This window comes from Lissotriton vulgaris, unplaced genomic scaffold (assembly GCF_964263255.1).
Source record: "Lissotriton vulgaris unplaced genomic scaffold, aLisVul1.2 SCAFFOLD_800, whole genome shotgun sequence".
Lineage (NCBI taxonomy): Eukaryota > Metazoa > Chordata > Amphibia > Caudata > Salamandridae > Lissotriton > Lissotriton vulgaris.
This window is the reverse complement of record NW_028241815.1, coordinates 891,223-911,629: the sequence shown is the minus strand read 5'-3', so window position 1 is coordinate 911,629 and position 20,407 is coordinate 891,223. Positions and strand designations below refer to the sequence as shown.

The window sequence follows — 20,407 nt, the reverse complement described above, 5'->3', positions numbered from 1 at the left end:
GGGACATTCGGTCTTTGCGCTCTGTAGAAGGGTACGGATTGGATGAACATGTAGTCGAAACAGCTAAATGACCAATCGAGAGTCACTTTACCAAACTTTCACTGACTACAGACTCACACGCAGAGGAGTCACTTGTGCACCGACATGCACACTCGTCTATAATCTTTAGCTTCCCAGATACCTACAGGCAACTCTGTGCACAATATGCTCTGTACAAGAGTCAGATGTTATATAAAAATAATAGAAAAACTACAAAAACACAATATTTGGAAAAGCAGTACTCTTCAGGAATGGAAGATCAAGTAAAATGTGACATGTAAACAGGGACTGCATCACTGACACGGATTACCAAAAGGGAAGAGTTTTGCCAATGACTGGATGAACATGTGGTCAGAACACCTTCATGAAGAACGAACAGGCACTCTGAGAGGATCTCACGGCCTTAAACCTCACGCTAGATCTCTCCGTCGTGCTCCATAATGCACAGAACAGAGAACGTGAACTTACCCAGACACTAGAGGCGACTCCGTACATGTTTCGAATACTATACGAAAGTCACACGTTGAATAGAAATAAACTCCAGAGACAAATCTGGTAAACATACATATTTATATGGAATGCAAGAGTAAGTAAACAGGACTGTCATGGATTACCTGGTTTTAGCATTGAAAGATCTACCCGGGGCCGCTGCGCTGGGGCTAAAGATCCAAGCTGCACCGGCCTGGCTGCTTCTGTGCGAGTGATCTGACAGTCTCACTCTGGACTAGGACAGAAAGTAGACTCAGGGGACAAAATGAAAGAGGCGCCCATTAGCAAAGTAAAAGGGTAAAAAAGCAGTGCCAGTGAGAACAGTTTTAAATGTGTAAAGATCAGCTGTATGGGTGTTTTGTGAGAGACTACATGCTTCTGGGCCTGCGGCAGGGAACGTTGTAATAAAAGGGCCATCAGCAGTAAAAAACGTCCCAAGCAGTCTGTAAAACAGGCCCACAAAGAGCCAAATACTGGCCAACACAGACTATGTGAGACCAGCCCTTCTGGCACTGGGGGATTACACTAAAGACCAGTTCCTCCCAGGATTTGAGGACAGAGCAAAGCAAAGACGCTCGCTCTCAAGAGCGGTATGCAGCTCTGAGTCTGTCTGAGTCTCTGCAGACACTTTGATCATTGTTTCCTGATGTGCATCTGAAACAATTTATATAAAAATGGTAACTAACTGAACACTGAGGAGTTTCCATGGTAACCCCAATCACCTGTTGTCTGTGCCTGGATCACACTGCCTAGAGACTTAAGAAAAACAAAAGCAGGTAAAATATATGCATGAAAGATACATTGTAGTGCCTGAATGCGGTAATATGCACTGAAATGCGTTGCAATAACCCCTGATGTGTTGAATGTAGCAACTCTGCTCGAAGGGGGGGGTGGGCGGAATGCGCAGGTGTGCTCTCCTGCGGGGGGTTGGGGTGGAAGTGAGCTACAGCTCCTATCCCAGTCTCAGATCTGCTCTTTGGGGAGGGGAGGGGGTGGGGCATTGGGGGTGCAGCTCCTACACCAGCATCAGCCCTAGTCCTGACCTGATGAGAAAGAAGAACGGGAAGATTCTCTCTTTGAAGGCGGTCTCGGGGAAAGTGTAGAGAAGCTCCATGGAGTCTGCAGTGTACAGAGACACCCGCCCCCCCTCATAGTCCAGATACACTCCCAGCTTGAGGGGTTCCTCACAAGGGGACAGAGTGGTATCAGGGGCAGTGCGAGCCCAGTACTGGCCATTGCACCCCTGGACAGCCCAGACTCTCCCCTCATGGGACCATGTGAACCCGTCCTTCCTCTTCACAGACTCCGCTGCGACCCCCACAGTCCATCCTCCCTCCTGCAGCAGCTGCACCTCCCAGTAATGTCTGCCTGAGGTGAACCCCTCGCCCCCCAGCACACAGGCCCTGGAGGTATATCTCTTGGGGGTGTCCGGCAGATACTGTGCTCTACTTGCAAGCATCACACGTCTCCGCCTCTCAGACAGGTGGAAGTCAGGATGCGCTGTGTCTGAATCCAGAGTCACATAGTATTCAAGCATCTTCAGCGCAGGAGGGGAAAACCCCCTAGCAGCCAAGGTGTTAATGATCCACGACGAGGAATGCAGCTGACACCCTGCCCGCTGCTGTTCGCTCGACAGCTGGATGCCATGGGAGTGAAAAAAACAAGCGCAGCTGCTAAACTGAAAGCATCCACGCTGTGTTTAATGATCCAAAATGAGGAATGCAGCTGGCACCCTGTGCGCCGCAGCTCGCTCCCGACAGCTGGATGCCGTGGGAGTGAGCCTTTACAGAAAAGGTGGGACATGCACCCGACTTTGGCCAATTGCGTGCTTTCGTTTGAAGCCACACGCAAAGGCTAATAGAATGTGTGGAAGTTGAAAAACTACACTGACAAGTTTCGAGAAAGTCTGGAGTGATTCCAAGAGGCCTCTCCATAGAGCAGCGCATGCGCGAGGCTCAACCTAAAAAGTATTCAATGTTTAAAAAAAATAAAAATCGGACAGTGATGAACTAATTACGATTATATAACTCTCGATTCCTCTAGTCATTGATTGTACTAGAAGCAAGCAAATGCAGTGTTGTTTTATGTGTTCGTTAATAAATGTTTCTGTAGCAGCTCACATTGCAGAGATTTGGGAAAGCAAAAAGTCTTTCTGTGCGGTATAGGAACCGAGAGACTGAGTTCAGTGGGTCAGACCCATGAGTGTGGGTATGTGATCAGAAACATGGCTAAAAAGAAGAACATTTACAATAAATATTTTGTTATACTGTACTGCCACATTCATATAGCAATTACTACACCTAGATGGGGCCTTGAAGCGCTAGCCTCCATGGGCAGAATACTACACTGCTTAGGGAGTGTGGTTGGAAAGCTTGTGTCTTTGTTTTCATCCTGTGTGGGAGAAGTGTTTCCCTGTTGTGCATAAGAACCACCCACGTGCAGATGATGGATGAAGACGTGTGCAAGAGAGTTGCACAATTAATGGTTTTCAGCAAACTCGTGCACCAGCTGTCTCCACCTCAGCCTATAATCGGCACCACCCGGTGGTACCCCTGACCGGTCTGGCACCAAGACGCCCTGGCTCCGCCTGTCAGACAGTCAGCGGGCAGCAGCGTTGGATTGGTAACAGGGGCATTCGGGCAATGCCCGAGGGGCCGGGGTCCGAGTTCCAGCTGAGGGCTGCTTTTGAGCAGCCTGGGGGCCAATTTGGGCGGTGTTTGTTGTTCGACTATGCAGCCAGCGGGTCAGTGTGGGTCTGGATGGCCTTTCTGAATGGAGATGGGCACTCATTATCTCCCGTATAGCTGCAACAGGTAGAGGTGTCACCCCTTTTCTCTCGCTGGGCCTCCCATTAATGTAGGCATACTGAGCGGGGCAGGGGGCCTGAGCAGAAGTGGCCTCCTCACTTGTTTTCAGGTGTGTTTCAATAGTGTACACTGATGCGTACATTTTTTTACCCCTCCCCCTTTATGTAAAATTACACTGAAATCAGTGATCTGAGGGAAGGCATTATGCAAATGTGGGCCGATTTTTAATCCCAATCCAACCCTGGCGGGCAGCACCTGACTCTCGGCACAGATGAGCCAATTCAACAGAGAGAAAATTAGAGCTTAACTGATGGCTCAAAGGTCGTGATCAGCTCAGGGGCATGGGCTGGGGGGTTTAACAACTAGTGCAAGTAGTCCGTGGTGGCACGGCACCGTGCTGCAAGCTCCACTGCTTGGTTTTACTTGTGTGAAAGTGTCACTCGAAGTGTCACACAGGTAGCAATGGTATGTCACTCAAACGTTCATTGCAACCAGAAAAATGTAACACAAGGTTAATGTTAAAACTTGGCAGCTATGCGGGTCCCAGAGCGCTCTTCCATTTCTGGGACTTTGCAGCAGTTTTAAGATCTTCTTAGAGTTTCTTGTTGCTCAAATGGGTGTAATTTCTGATATATAGGTTTCCTTCGCTTTCATTGTTTGATTTTGTGACTCATAGTCGCTAAATGTCACTCATAATTCTACTGAAATTATGAAAATGTCACACATAAGCAATCTGAAACCTTGGCAGCTATGCCGTAACATGTGGGACATTCGGTCTTTGCGCTCTGTAGAAGGGTACGGATTGGATGAACATGTAGTCGAAACAGCTAAATGACCAATCGAGAGTCACTTTACCAAACTTTCACTGACTACAGACTCACACGCAGAGGAGTCACTTGTGCACCGACATGCACACTCGTCTATAATCTTTAGCTTCCCAGATACCTACAGGCAACTCTGTGCACAATATGCTCTGTACAAGAGTCAGATGTTATATAAAAATAATAGAAAAACTACAAAAACACAATATTTGGAAAAGCAGTACTCTTCAGGAATGGAAGATCAAGTAAAATGTGACATGTAAACAGGGACTGCATCACTGACACGGATTACCAAAAGGGAAGAGTTTGCCAATGACTGGATGAACATGTGGTCAGAACACCTTCATGAAGAACGAACAGGCACTCTGAGAGGATCTCACGGCCTTAAACCTCACGCTAGATCTCTCCGTCGTGCTCCATAATGCACAGAACAGAGAACGTGAACTTACCCAGACACTAGAGGCGACTCCGTACATGTTTCGAATACTATACGAAAGTCACACGTTGAATAGAAATAAACTCCAGAGACAAATCTGGTAAACATACATATTTATATGGAATGCAAGAGTAAGTAAACAGGACTGTCATGGATTACCTGGTTTTAGCATTGAAAGATCTACCCGGGGCCGCTGCGCTGGGGCTAAAGATCCAAGCTGCACCGGCCTGGCTGCTTCTGTGCGAGTGATCTGACAGTCTCACTCTGGACTAGGACAGAAAATAGACTCAGGGGACAAAATGAAAGAGGCGCCCATTAGCAAAGTAAAAGGGTAAAAAAGCAGTGCCAGTGAGAACAGTTTTAAATGTGTAAAGATCAGCTGTATGGGTGTTTTGTGAGAGACTACATGCTTCTGGGCCTGCGGCAGGGAACGTTGTAATAAAAGGGCCATCAGCAGTAAAAAACGTCCCAAGCAGTCTGTAAAACAGGCCCACAAAGAGCCAAATACTGGCCAACACAGACTATGTGAGACCAGCCCTTCTGGCACTGGGGGATTACACTAAAGACCAGTTCCTCCCAGGATTTGAGGACAGAGCAAAGCAAAGACGCTCGCTCTCAAGAGCGGTATGCAGCTCTGAGTCTGTCTGAGTCTCTGCAGACACTTTGATCATTGTTTCCTGATGTGCATCTGAAACAATTTATATAAAAATGGTAACTAACTGAACACTGAGGAGTTTCCATGGTAACCCCAATCACCTGTTGTCTGTGCCTGGATCACACTGCCTAGAGACTTAAGAAAAACAAAAGCAGGTAAAATATATGCATGAAAGATACATTGTAGTGCCTGAATGCGGTAATATGCACTGAAATGCGTTGCAATAACCCCTGATGTGTTGAATGTAGCAACTCTGCTCGAAGGGGGGGGGTGGGCGGAATGCGCAGGTGTGCTCTCCTGCGGGGGGTTGGGGTGGAAGTGAGCTACAGCTCCTATCCCAGTCTCAGATCTGCTCTTTGGGGAGGGGAGGGGGTGGGGCATTGGGGGTGCAGCTCCTACACCAGCATCAGCCCTAGTCCTGACCTGATGAGAAAGAAGAACGGGAAGATTCTCTCTTTGAAGGCGGTCTCGGGGAAAGTGTAGAGAAGCTCCATGGAGTCTGCATTGTACAGAGACACCCGCCCCCCCTCATAGTCCAGATACACTCCCAGCTTGAGGGGTTCCTCACAAGGGGACAGAGTGGTATCAGGGGCAGTGCGAGCCCAGTACTGGCCATTGCACCCCTGGACAGCCCAGACTCTCCCCTCATGGGACCATGTGAACCCGTCCTTCCTCTTCACAGACTCCGCTGCGACCCCCACAGTCCATCCTCCCTCCTGCAGCAGCTGCACCTCCCAGTAATGTCTGCCTGAGGTGAACCCCTCGCCCCCCAGCACACAGGCCCTGGAGGTATATCTCTTGGGGGTGTCCGGCAGATACTGTGCTCTACTTGCAAGCATCACACGTCTCCGCCTCTCAGACAGGTGGAAGTCAGGATGCGCTGTGTCTGAATCCAGAGTCACATAGTATTCAAGCATCTTCAGCGCAGGAGGGGAAAACCCCCTAGCAGCCAAGGTGTTAATGATCCACGACGAGGAATGCAGCTGACACCCTGCCCGCTGCTGTTCGCTCGACAGCTGGATGCCATGGGAGTGAAAAAAACAAGCGCAGCTGCTAAACTGAAAGCGTCCACGCTGTGTTTAATGATCCAAAATGAGGAATGCAGCTGGCACCCTGTGCGCCGCAGCTCGCTCCCGACAGCTGGATGCCGTGGGAGTGAGCCTTTACAGAAAAGGTGGGACATGCACCCGACTTTGGCCAATTGCGTGCTTTCGTTTGAAGCCACACGCAAAGGCTAATAGAATGTGTGGAAGTTGAAAAACTACACTGACAAGTTTCGAGAAAGTCTGGAGGGATTCCAAGAGGCCTCTCCATAGAGCAGCGCATGCGCGAGGCTCAACCTAAAAAGTATTCAATGTTTAAAAAAAATAAAAATCGGACAGTGATGAACTAATTACGATTATATAACTCTCGATTCCTCTAGTCATTGATTGTACTAGAAGCAAGCAAATGCAGTGTTGTTTTATGTGTTCGTTAATAAATGTTTCTGTAGCAGCTCACATTGCAGAGATTTGGAAAAGCAAATAGTCTTTCTGTGCGGTATAGGAACCGAGAGACTGAGTTCAGTGGGTCAGACCCATGAGTGTGGGTATGTGATCAGAAACATGGCTAAAAAGAAGAACATTTACAATAAATATTTTGTTATACTGTACTGCCACATTCATATAGCAATTACTACACCTAGATGGGGCCTTGAAGCGCTAGCCTCCATGGGCAGAATACTACACTGCTTAGGGAGTGTGGTTGGAAAGCTTGTGTCTTTGTTTTCTTCCTGTGTGGGAGAAGTGTTTCCCTGTTGTGCATAAGAACCACCCACGTGCAGATGATGGATGAAGACATGTGCAAGAGAGTTGCACAATTAATGGTTTTCAGCAAACTCGTGCACCAGCTGTCTCCACCTCAGCCTATAATCGGCACCACCCGGTGGTACCCCTGACCGGTCTGGCACCAAGACGCCCTGGCTCCGCCTGTCAGACAGTCAGCGGGCAGCAGCGTTGGATTGGTAACGGGGGCATTCGGGCAATGCCCGAGGGGCCGGGGTCCGAGTTCCAGCTGAGGGCTGCTTTTGAGCAGCCTGGGGGCCGATTTGGGCGGTGTTTGTTGTTCGACTATGCAGCCAGCGGGTCAGTGTGGGTCTGGATGGCCTTTCTGAATGGAGATGGGCACTCATTATCTCCCGTATAGCAGCAACAGGTAGAGGTGTCACCCCTTTTCTCTCGCTGGGCCTCCCATTAATGTAGGCATACTGAGCGGGGCAGGGGGCCTGAGCAGAAGTGGCCTCCTCACTTGTTTTCAGGTGTGTTTCACTAGTGTACACTGATGCGTACATTTTTTTACCCCTCCCCCTTTATGTAAAATTACACTGAAATCAGTGATCTGAGGGAAGGCATTATGCAAATGTGGGCCGATTTTTAATCCCAATCCAACCCTGGCGGGCAGCACCTGACTCTCGGCACAGATGAGCCAATTCAAAAGGGAGAAAATTAGAGCTTAACTGATGGCTCAAAGGTCGTGATCAGCTCAGGGGCATGGGCTGGGGGGTTTAACAACTAGTGCAAGTAGTCCGTGGTGGCACGGCACCGTGCTGCAAGCTCCACTGCTTGGTTTTACTTGTGTGAAAGTGTCACTCGAAGTGTCACACAGGTAGCAATGGTATGTCACTCAAACGTTCATTGCAACCAGAAAAATGTAACACAAGGTTAATGTTAAAACTTGGCAGCTATGCGGGTCCCAGAGCGCTCTTCCATTTCTGGGACTTTGCAGCAGTTTTAAGATCTTCTTAGAGTTTCTTGTTGCTCAAATGGGTGTCATTTCTCATATATAGGTTTCCTTTGCTTTCATTGTTTGATTTTGTGACTCATAGTCGCTAAATGTCATTCATAATTATACTGAAATTATGAAAATGTCGCACATAAGCAATCTGAAACCTTGGCAGCTATGCCATAACATGTGTGACGTTCGGTCTTTGCGCTCTGTAGAAGGGTACGGATTGGATGAACATGTAGTCGAAACAGCTAAATGACCAATCGAGAGTCACTTTACCAAACTTTCACTGACTACAGACTCACACGCAGAGGAGTCACTTGTGCACCGACATGCACACTCGTCTATAATCTTTAGCTTCCCAGATACCTACAGGCAACTCTGTGCACAATATGCTCTGTACAAGAGTCAGATGTTATATAAAAATAATAGAAAAACTACAAAAACACAATATTTGGAAAAGCAGTACTCTTCAGGAATGGAAGATCAAGTAAAATGTGACATGTAAACAGGGACTGCATCACTGACACGGATTACCAAAAGGGAAGAGTTTTGCCAATGACTAGATGAACATGTGGTCTGAACACCTTCATGAGCAACAACCAGGCACTCTGAGAGGATCTCACGGCCTTAAACCTCACGCTAGATCTCTCTGTCGTGCTCCATAATGCACAGAACAGAGAACGTGAACTTACCCAGACACTAGAGGCGACTCCGTACATGTTTCGAATACTATACGAAAGTCACACGTTGAATAGAAATAAACTCCAGAGACAAATCTGGTAAACATACATATTTATATGGAATGCAAGAGTAAGTAAACAGGACTGTCATGGATTACCTGGTTTTAGCATTGAAAGATCTATCCGGGGCCGCTGCGCTGGGGCTAAAGATCCAAGCTGCACCGGCCTGGCTGCTTCTGTGCGAGTGATCTGACAGTCTCACTCTGGACTAGGACAGAAAGTAGACTCAGGGGACAAAATGAAAGAGGCGCCCATTAGCAAAGTAAAAGGGTAAAAAAGCAGTGCCAGTGAGAACAGTTTTAAATGTGTAAAGATCAGCTGTATGGGTGTTTTGTGAGAGACTACATGCTTCTGGGCCTGCGGCAGGGAACGTTGTAATAAAAGGGCCATCAGCAGTAAAAAACGTCCCAAGCAGTCTGTAAAACAGGCCCACAAAGAGCCAAATACTGGCCAACACAGACTATGTGAGACCAGCCCTTCTGGCACTGGGGGATTACACTAAAGACCAGTTCCTCCCAGGATTTGAGGACAGAGCAAAGCAAAGACGCTCGCTCTCAAGAGCGGTATGCAGCTCTGAGTCTGTCTGAGTCTCTGCAGACACTTTGATCATTGTTTCCTGATGTGCATCTGAAACAATTTATATAAAAATGGTAACTAACTGAACACTGAGGAGTTTCCATGGTAACCCCAATCACCTGTTGTCTGTGCCTGGATCACACTGCCTAGAGATTTAAGAAAAACAAAAGCAGGTAAAATATATGCATGAAAGATACATTGTAGTGCGTGAATGCGGTAATATGCACTGAAATGCGTTGCAATAACCCCTGATGTGTTGAATGTAGCAACTCTGCTCGAAGGGGGGGTGGGCGGAATGAGCAGGTGTGCTCTCCTGCGGGGGGGTTGAGGTGGAAGTGAGCTACAGCTCCTATCCCAGTCTCAGATCTGCTCTTTGGGGAGGGGAGGGGGTGGGGCATTGGGGGTGCAGCTCCTACACCAGCCTCAGCCCTAGTCCTGACCTGATGAGAAAGAAGAACGGGAAGATTCTCTCTTTGAAGGCGGTCTTGGGGAAAGTGTAGAGAAGCTCCATGGAGTCTGCATTGTACAGAGACACCCGCCCCCCCTCATAGTCCAGATACACCCCCAGCTTGAGGGGTTCCTTACAAGGGGACAGAGTGGTATCAGGGGCAGTGCGAGCCCAGTACTGGCCATTGCACCCCTGGACAGCCCAGACTCTCCCCTCAGGGGACCATGTGAAATAGTTCTTCCTCTTCACAGACTCCGCTGCGACCCCCACAGTCCATCCTCCCTCCTGCAGCAGCTGCACCTCCCAGTAATGTCTGCCTGATGTGAACCCCTCGCTCCCCAGCACACAGGCATAGCAGGTGAATCTCTTGGGGGTGTCCGGCAGATCCTGTGCTCTACTTGCAAGCATCACACGTCTCCGCCCCTCAGACAGGTGGAAGTCAGGATGCGCTGTGTCTGAATCCAGAGTCACCGACACTGCAGAGAAGAGAATCAGAATTAGAGATTTCATGTGAACAAATAAAGGATATAATTATTATTTTATTTTTAGGTAATTAACATGAGGCAACCCTATCTGGAAGGAGCGCACTGTACTTTACATTGCACCAGAAACCATATACCTCAAAGGACGGTGCTGCACTTTATAAAGCACTACACAGTACCTGTCTGGAAGGAGCACTGCACTATACAGCACATCCCTGGAAGGAGCACACTGCACTGTAGACTACATCAATTTGGAAGGAGCATATTATACTATGCAATATACTGTACTCGCTAAGTTAAAACGAGAGAGAGCAATGTAGTGGGGGTAAACCACACTAGACAGCACATGCGCACTAGACAGAGCACTGCACTAGAGTCCACATGAACTAAATGGTACACTGCACTAGACAACTCACTGTACTGAGGATCACAATTTACAAAAGAGCACACTGCGCCAGAGAGCACAAGGACCTCTACAATCCACAATGTACACCGCACTCTACAGCAGGGTCTCCAATGGCGGTACAGAAGAGCCGGATCCATGCCAGATTTTTTGCATATCCACATTTAGATAAATATAGTTATTAAAAGAAAATCTGGCATGGATCCGGCTCTCCAGGATCGACACTGGAGAACCCTGTTCTACAGTGCACTGTGCTGAATACCTTACTGCAGCACTAGAGAGTATACTTTACAAGACTACACACTGTACCAGAGAGTAAACTGCACTAGAGAGCAGTGTGGGCTCTACAGCACCCTGCACTAGAAAGCACTGTGGGCTCTACAGCACACTGCACTAGAGAGCACTGTGGACTCTACAGCACACTGCACTAGATGGTAATACACGTACACTGTAGTAGATGGTACACTTTATCAGACATCATATTGCAGTAGACAGTAGGCAGTGCTAGAGAGCACGATCCACTAGATGCTACACTGTTATAGGGAGTACACTAAAATAGAAACACTAGTGATCACATTGTATTAAACAGAAATCTGCACTAAACAGTGCACTGTATGAGGTGTCATACTCTATTCAAAGGTACAATGCAGGGGACAGCACATTGCAGTCGAGGATACACTACCAGGCAAGTACAGTGCACAACATAGTACTGGCAAGCACAAAGTAATATCTGGAACATTGTACTGGAGAACACACTGCTCTAGATACCATAGTTAAGTAGCGATCAATAAATGTAGGGAGGGCCCGAGTTGGCAAATGTAGTTTGAAACGGAGTTGTGGTTCTGCCTCAACCGTGTAAAAACCACTGAAAGTCACCAGTTTTGGTTGGCATAGCATGCCATAACTCAGGCAACCCCCTGCGCTGTGTCCTCACACATGACATTAATTATGACATCATAAGTGACACCACCAATGACATTGCTGTTTGTTGTTATAATATGTTTTGTTTGATCCCTTTCGTGTGGGCGTCGGCCAAAGGTATGCTGTAGTATTGGGTATGTGACAAGGGGAAGTACTACAGAGTATTTTTTTTCACTTCTTTAGTGTTTTTGGAGAACTAGCATTTTCAACTAGAAAGATAATTCTTTTTTGTTTATTTAATGTTGTACACAACTCACAGATGCACACACCCACCAACTGATTTAGAACAATACTTCTGCCTTCTACGTAGAACAGTGTTTCAGATGGAAGGTTTTAGCTAGTAGCAGCGATGGCGTGTCGGTGGATGACTGCTGCCCGGGTCCTAACTCTGGGTATGGAGGACTACTCTGAGGAAGGATCAGAGACTGAGACAGCATCAGGGGCCTTTTCCCTGCTTCCTGGAAACAAGCCATAGTCAAGCCATTGCTTAAAAAACCCACCCTGGACCCGGACACCCTTAAGAACTTCAGGCCGATTTCCTTACTGCCTGCTCCAGCCAAAATGTTGGAATCACATCTCAATCATCATCTGACTGCTTTCCTTGATGCCTCTGGGTTCCTGGACCAGTCTCAACATGGCTTTCGAAAATTCCACAGTACTGAGTCGGCCCTTACAGTAGTGACAGACAATATACGATCAAAGGTCGACCAAGGCCAGACCACTTTTTTGGTCCTCTTAGACCTGACCGCTGCCTTTGATACCCTATCTCCCTCGACTTTAACTGCTCGTCTGAGGGAGATAGGGGTGGAGGGTCCTGCACTGAGCTTGCGGTCCTCTTTCCTTGTTCAGAGAGAACAGAGGGTCAAGCTAGGAGAGTTCCTCTCCCCTGCTAAGCCTGTGCAATGTGGGGTTCCACAGGGGTCGGCCTCGAGTCCGACCCTCTTTAACATTTATGTGGCCCCACTTGCCAGACTAGTAAAAGCTCAAGGGATGGAGGTGGTGTCATACGCCGATGACACGCAGATCATGGTGTCCCTCTCCCACTCGGTGAGTACCTCAGCGCTCAGCTTCAGGAATTGCATGCAAGCTGTCTCCGACTGGATGATTTTAAACGCCCTGAAGCTGAACGGAGAGAAAACAGAGGTCTTGATCTTTGAAAAAGATCAAAACAGCTGGTCCAATGAATGGTGGCCTCCCTCTCTTGGAGCTTGTCCCGTACCGTCAAATTCCGCCCGGAATCTTGGCGTGATTTTTGACACCTCTCTAGACATGTCACTACAGGTCAATAGAACTGTTTCTACCTGTTGGGGAGTGATCAAAGTACTTAGAAAAATCGCCCACTATCTTTCCCCTCAAGCTCGCAAACACACCGTGGTGGCCTTAGTTACATCACGGCTGGACTATTGTAACGCCCTGTATGCAGGCATCAATAAAGGCCTCATCCAACGCCTCCAGCCCATCCAGAACGCGGCTGCCAGATTTGTTCTGGACCTCCCTAACACCGCTTCTGTCTCTCTTGCAAGGAAGAGTCTTCACTGGCTCCCGATTCAGTCTAGAGTCTCTTTTAAAATCCTATGCCTAGTTTTCAGTGCCCTATCCGACGGCAGCTCTGAGGCCATAAGTTCCCTTCTGAGTCCCTACGCCCCCAGCAGAAACCTTCGCTCTGTCAATAAGAACCTTCTCACCGTCCCTCGGACAAACATGGTCAGATGGGGCGGAAGAGCTTTTTCATTTGTGGCCCCTAATTTATGGAATGCCCTCCCCTCTGAGATCAAATCTCAACCCACCATGGTTCTCTTTAAGAAGGCTTTAAAGACGTGGTGTTTCATCAAGGCCTATCATTAATCATGCTCTCGGACCGTATCATTTTATTTGATTAGGCGCCTTGATGCCCTCTGGGGCTAAGTTGCGCGATATAAATCTCGTTTCATTCATTCATTCATTCATCTGATGGAGCGGTACATGGAGCAGATTCTGGAAGTGATTTTTCAGTCGGGGGAGTTCCACCCGATGACTGCTTCAGGAGATCCTAAGGAACATGATAATGGCAGTCATGCTGTCTCTTTGCAAGCACAGCCTGTGTAGCGGAGCGACCGTAGCAGGGTAGGCCAACCCAGAGAGAGGGCAGGTGCAGAAATGCGACCGTAGCAGGTTAGACCAACCCAGAGAGAAGGCGGGTGCAGCGGCATGGCCAGCTGGAGTGCTCTTGGCAGCCCTCAATTTAGTTAACGCCCGCTCACTGGTCACGTTGGATGTAGAGTCGATACAGGCAATTTTTTGCTGATTGGCTGCGTCCATCTCTTTTTGGATGTTGACTTCCTTGAACAAATTGTGCTATAAACAACTTTGTGTGCCTAACAAACTCTGAAGGAGCATGGAGGCACTTTAAGGCCTTATTTTAGGACACACAAATGAACTCCCACTTCACTGGAGGGGTTGGAGATATTTTTTGGCCTTACACTCAAAAAGGGGTTAGGACACAACCCCGGCTTGCAGTCCTACTGGTCTATCGGCATGATTTGCGTAACCCCCATGTTCGCACCACAAATGGGTGGAGACAATTTTTTGCTATTGCAGCGTATGCTGCATTTCAATGACAATGCTGCTTCATTGCCCCCGGACCTTCCAGATCATGAGAGGTTTTTCAAACCGGTCTATACATTTGAAATCCAAATTCCTTTTAATGAGTTCATCCAAATCCACAGCCAGCCTGGGGATATCTAGAGGTCTTACATCTAATTGAATTATCGGACTATCTTTTCTGCGTCTCAACTTTCCGGGAACCCTTCCTCCATTTGGGGCATCGCTCAAATATTCAAGAATCCAACTGGACCCTGGGCAATTAAAGTTGTGAAAACAAAAGTCTGTTCTGTGGGGAAAGGTCCTTTGAGTGGATTAGGATTCCATTCAACTAATTGTGAGTTCTGTATCACAGGAACAGTTAGTGACAGCAGCAGCAGGCAGTAGCTGCGGAAACTACAGGGATCCCGGCCATTTAAATCAGGGCACAACAGGAACGGTTGCCGTCAGGGCCGTAGGCATTGCTGGGACGGGCACAATTAAAGCAAGAGTGATAGGACCTGCCACAGTGAAAGCCTTTTAGAGTTGGAGTGGGTGGGTTTACAAGTGCAGTCACATTATTGCCATAACATGGGAAACCAACATCCGCAGGCTTAACAACATAGAAGGCAGGTGGTCAGAATATAATCACTAGAGACACTATCTGTATTTGGTTCATTCTGAGCATCAGTATCCCTCTCTCGTCAAGCATCAGTATGCCTCTCTCTTCAGGCATCAGTATGCCTCTCTCCTTGAGCATTAGTATCCCCCTCTCCTTTTGCATCAGTATCCCTCTTTCCTTGAGCATCAGTATCCCCCTCTCCTTAAGCATCTGTATCCCTCTCTTCGAGCATCAGTATCCCTCTCTCTTCAGGCATCAGTATCCCTCTCTCCTTGAGCATAAGTATCACTCTCCCTTTGAGCATCAGTATCCCTCTCTCTTCGAGCATCAGTGTTCCTCTCTCTTCAAGCATTAGTGTTCCTCTCTCCTTGAGCATCAGTATCCCTCTCTCCTTGAGCATCAGTATCCCCCTCTCCTTAAGCATCTGTATCCGTCTCTTCGAGCATCAGTATCCCTCTCTCTTCAGGCATCAGTATCCCTCTCTCCTTGAGCATTAGTATCCGTCTCTCCTTTTGCATCAGTGTCCCTCTCCCCTTGAGCATCAGTATCTCTCTCTCTCCTTGAGCATCAGTATCCCTCTCTCTTTGAACATCAGTGTTCCTCTCTCTTCAAGCATTAGTGTTCCTCTCTCCTTGAGCATCAGTATCACTCTCTCCTTGAGCCTTTTTCTTCTTGGACTGAATTGTCAATACGGGGTACAATTTAACCCCCTCAACCAGATCTTTTCTCCAACTTGCTGCCCAGCCTCCCATTTAACATCCATCCAACTACGAACATTTCTTTTAGCTTTGTTCTGATACTTTTCATGTACAGCACGTTCGGTTCCTTTTTTTTTCCCTTACTCATTGCATGTAATGCACACTCTGTTCTGATACTTTTCCTTACTCTTTGCATGTATGGCACGCTCTATTCTGATGCTTTCCCTTATTCTTTGCATGTACGGCATGCTCTTTTCTGATACTTTTCCTTACTCTTTGCATGTATGGCACGCTCTATTCTGATGCTTTCCCTTATTCTTTGCATGAACGGCACGTTCTGTTCTGATGCTTTTCCTTACTCTTTGCATGTATGGCACGCTCTGTTCTGATGCTTTCCCTTATTCTTTGCATGTACGGCACGCTCTGTTCTGATGCTTTTCCTTACTCTTTGCATGTACGGCACGCTCTGTTCTAATACTTTTCCTTACTCTTTGCATGTACGGCACGCTCTGTTCTGATACTTTTCCTTACTCTTTGCATGTACGGCACGCTCTGTTCTGATGCTTTCCCTTATTCTTTGCATGTACGGCACGCTCTGTTCTGATGCTTTTCCTTACTCATTGCATGTAATGCACACTCTGTTCTGATACTTTTCCTTACTCTTTGCATGTATGGCACGCTCTGTTCTGATACTTTCCCTTATTCTTTGCATGTACGGCATGCTCTTTTCTGATACTTTTCCTTACTCTTTGCATGTATGGCACGCTCTATTCTGATGCTTTCCCTTATTCTTTGCATGTACGGCACGTTCTGTTCTGATGCTTTTCCTTACTCTTTGCATGTATGGCACGCTCTGTTCTGATGCTTTCCCTTATTCTTTGCATGTACGGCACGCTCTGTTCTGATGCTTTTCCTTACTCTTTGCATGTACGGCACGCTCTGTTCTAATACTTTTCCTTACTCTTTGCATGTACGGCACGCTCTGTTCTGATACTTTTCCTTACTCTTTGCATGTACGGCACGCTCTGTTCTGATGCTTTCCCTTATTCTTTGCATGTGCGGCACGCTCTGTTCTGATGCTTTTCCTTACTCTTTGCATGTACGGCACGCTCTGTTCTAATACTTTTCCTTACTCTTTGCATGTACGGCACGCTCTGTTCTGATACTTTTCCTTACTCTTTGCATGTACGGCACGCTCTGTTCTAATACTTTTCCTTACTCTTTGCATGTACGGCACGCTCTGTTCTGATACTTTTCCTTACTCTTTGCATGTATGGCACGCTCTGTTCTGATGCTTTCCCTTATTCTTTCCATGTACGGCACGCTCTGTTCTGTTGCTTTTCCTTACTCTTTGCATGTACGGCACGCTCTGTTCTAATACTTTTCCTTACTCTTTGCATGTACGGCACGCTCTGTTCTGATACTTTTCCTTACTCTTTGCATGTACGGCACGCTCTGTTCTGATACTTTTCCTTACTCTTTGCATGTACAGCACACTCTGCTCTGATACTTTTCCTTACTCTTTGCATGTACGGCACGCTCTGTTCTGATACTTTTCCTTACTCTTTGCATGTACGGCACGCTCTATTCTGATGCTTTCCCTTATTCTTTACATGTACGGCACGTTCTGTTCTGATGCTTTTCCTTACTCTTTGCATGTACGGCACGCTCTGTTGTGATGCTTTTCCTTACTCTTTGCATGTACGGCACGCTCTGTTCTGATACTTTTCCTTACTCTTTGCATGTACGGCATGCTCTGTTCTGATACTTTTCCTTACTCTTTGCATGTACGGCACGCTCTGTTCTGATACTTTTCCTTACTCATTGCGTGTACGGCATACTCTGTACTGAAACTTTTCCTTACTCTTTGCATGCATGGCACGCTTCCATGCATTCAACGCCTCATACTGTGCTGATCTAGGTGTGGTTTCATGTTATAAAGAAGTTTTCAACAGTTTTCAATTATGTTCAGGTTAAAGGTACCATATTAGGGAAATTGCAAGGTCCTTTTCTATCCATTGGTTTAGTCAAATGCATATGTAAGACCTCTTCTCTATGAAGGAAGCTTGCACGTCTGCACGTTTGAGCATGCTTTAAGTGTGGAAAACTTGCACATCTGATAGAATTAGACCTGTTCTGAGTGATGGAAGCATTCACCCTGTATGTCCTGGATGAATTCTGAGTGAGTAAAGCTTCCTCTTCTACGTGTGTGAACCATTCTGACTAAGGGATGCTTGCTATACTGCATCTCATGGACATGTGCTGATTGAGGGAAGCTTGCTCCATTGCATCTCATTGACATGTGCAGATTGGGGGAAGTGTGCAATTTTACAAGTGCAGGACCTGTTCTGAGTGAGGGAAGAATGCACTTCTGCATGTACGACCTGTTCTGGGTGAAGGAAGCATATATTTCTGCATGTGTCACCTGTTCTGTGTTAGGGGAAACATGCACTTCTACATGTATGACCTGTTTTGAGTGAGGGAAGCATGCACTTCTGCATGTGTGACCTGTTCTGGGTGAGGGAAGCATGCAGTTCTACATGTATGACCTGCTCTGTGTGAGGGAAGCATGCACTCATACATCTCATTGGCACTTCTGCATGCATATACCTGACCGGAGTGCAAAAGGCTCACCCTTCTGATTGTGTCAGACGTGTTCTGAGTCTCTTTCATGTGCGGATAAAATTAAAATTGTGTTGTTTATGCCACTGCACGTTATCCCAATCAACTAACCTCAATACCACAAAACGTGCGATGGTACAAAATCACTAATCCTCCTTTCAGGGCTCACTTAACATCCTACAGGAGTCTCATTAGGAGAATAGAGGAAAGACCTCACCCGTCATTTGATGGCATGCTTTATCATGGGAGCCTCCTCTCATCAAGGTAGGTAAGTACCATCTTGATGGGCTCAACCAAGTCAGAGTTTGGAAGCGCCAGATAAATGTCCTTTATGGAAAATGCAGGGTTCCAGTTAAAGATGGCTGCGGATAAACCCTAGATACCTCTTTATTCCATGGCATTCGTGTCACTGTTACAGAAATCGAATGCCAGATGTATCTTGAAACATATCGGTTCTACATCTGAAATGGTGAGTACATGTTTTAGCCAATATCAGTATGCCCTTATGGGCCCCTTGGCTTGATTCAGGGGTAGGACTCCCTGCCTATCTCGCCCTGTTCCTAGAGGGGTCAGGCATTCATCAGAAGGCATTGGGCTCGCATACCCGTCTCTTCAGTTATTCAGAACCTGTAGGAGAAACAAACGGAAGATTGTAGGAAATATTAATATTCTTCTGTTTTTATGAATGCTAATTTATTATATATATTTGTATTATATATATATATATATATATATATATATATATATACACACACACACATACATATATATATATATATATATATATATATATATATATATATATATATATATATATATATATATTGCTATGTTTCTTCTCACCCCATGTACATCGGCTGAATATACACATATACACACATCACCCATGATTGGTGGAGGTTAAACAAAGTTTACCACACATTTTTTCCCCGCAGGGAATCACAACGCAGTCGTTACAACGACCGTGCTGTGATTCCGCATACCATTACTCCTGAAGTTTAAAATCCAACACCTTCCCTAGTGTCCGCACATACTGGAGTTGGAATAGTAAATTATACTATTCCAACATCCAGCGCCCCCCCTCCACAAGTCGTTGTTCCGACTTGCAGAGTAATGGTATGCGGAATCACAACGCGTTCGTTGTAACAACCGCGTTGTGATTCCCTGCGGGGAAAAAAAATGCGGGATATCAACGTATATTCATGGTGGAGACTTGTTCTGAGTGACAGAACAGAAACAGCAAAACAGAAGTACTGATCTTCGGCAACAACTCCGCCCCCTGGAACATGTCCTGATGGCCCGCGGAACTAGGGCCAGCACCCTCCCTGTCCGATCACACCTGAAACCTCGGCCTCATCCTCGACAGCAAGCGGACTATGAAATCCCTGATCAATGCAGTCTCATCAGCCTGCTTCTTTACTCTGCTCATGCTACGAAAGATCTACAAGTGGCACCCCATGAACACTAGACGCACCATCACACAAGTAAAACAGCAGTCAGACTCATCCTTGACCTTACCCGATGGACCCACATATCCCCTCACCTCAAGGAAATCCACTGGCGCCCAGTACAGAAGAGATGCGAATTTAAGCTACTGACCCATGCCCAACCTAGGACCAGCCTACATCAACCACCACCTGAATTTCCGTCAACCAGCCAGACAACTACGCCTCCCCTCTCTAGCACTCGTACACACATCCTGCATCAACAGAAGCCTGAGCGTCCAAGAACCCGCTCTCCGCTGCATCTGCTACTTCTTAACGGATAGAAGACAAGCTGTCACCCTGGCACCTTACTACTCGGAAGCCCGCAAACACCTCTATGAAGTGACTCAAGATTAATCGCTCAGCCCCACCCTCTTCAACGTATACATGATCTCTCTGGCCAACGGCAGCCGTGCACATGACATTGACATCCTCTCCTTTGCCGACGCAGCTCATACTCTCCCTCTCAGACAAGATCCCAATACACAAAACAAGTTCACTGCCTGCATGACCGAAGTCACTAACAGGGTGAAAGCCTTGTGCCTCTAGCTCAACACCGACAAGACAAAAGTAATGGTCTTTGGCAAAACCACCTCATCATGGAACTTAAACTAGTGGGCAGCCAAACGCAGAGCCACACCCAGAACCTACGCCAGGAACCTCTGAATAATCAGTGACAGCAAACTGGACATGACCGCACAAGTCAAAGCAGTCAGTGCATCCAGCTTCACACCCTGAAGATACTGAGAAAGATCTTGAAATGGTTTCCAAGCAACACTAGAAAAAACATCACTCACACAAAAGTCGCCCACAAGTTGAACACCCTCTATGCCAGAATC

General features: G+C 47.0%; 1 protein-coding gene across 2 annotated transcripts in view; it reads right to left on the bottom strand.

The window, feature by feature from the left end:
* Positions 1–8,795: 8,795 nt before the first annotated feature.
* The window catches only part of LOC147669881 (E3 ubiquitin-protein ligase TRIM39-like), an 85,228-nt gene continuing 73,616 nt past the window's right edge, over positions 8,796–20,407 (bottom strand). For both annotated transcript variants that reach the window (XM_086948179.1, XM_086948180.1), the window contains exon 6: positions 8,796–10,253. In XM_086948179.1, the coding sequence (XP_086804305.1) occupies positions 9,742–10,253 (512 nt within the window). In that variant the 3' untranslated portion in view covers positions 8,796–9,741. The remainder of the gene's footprint in view (positions 10,254–20,407) is intronic.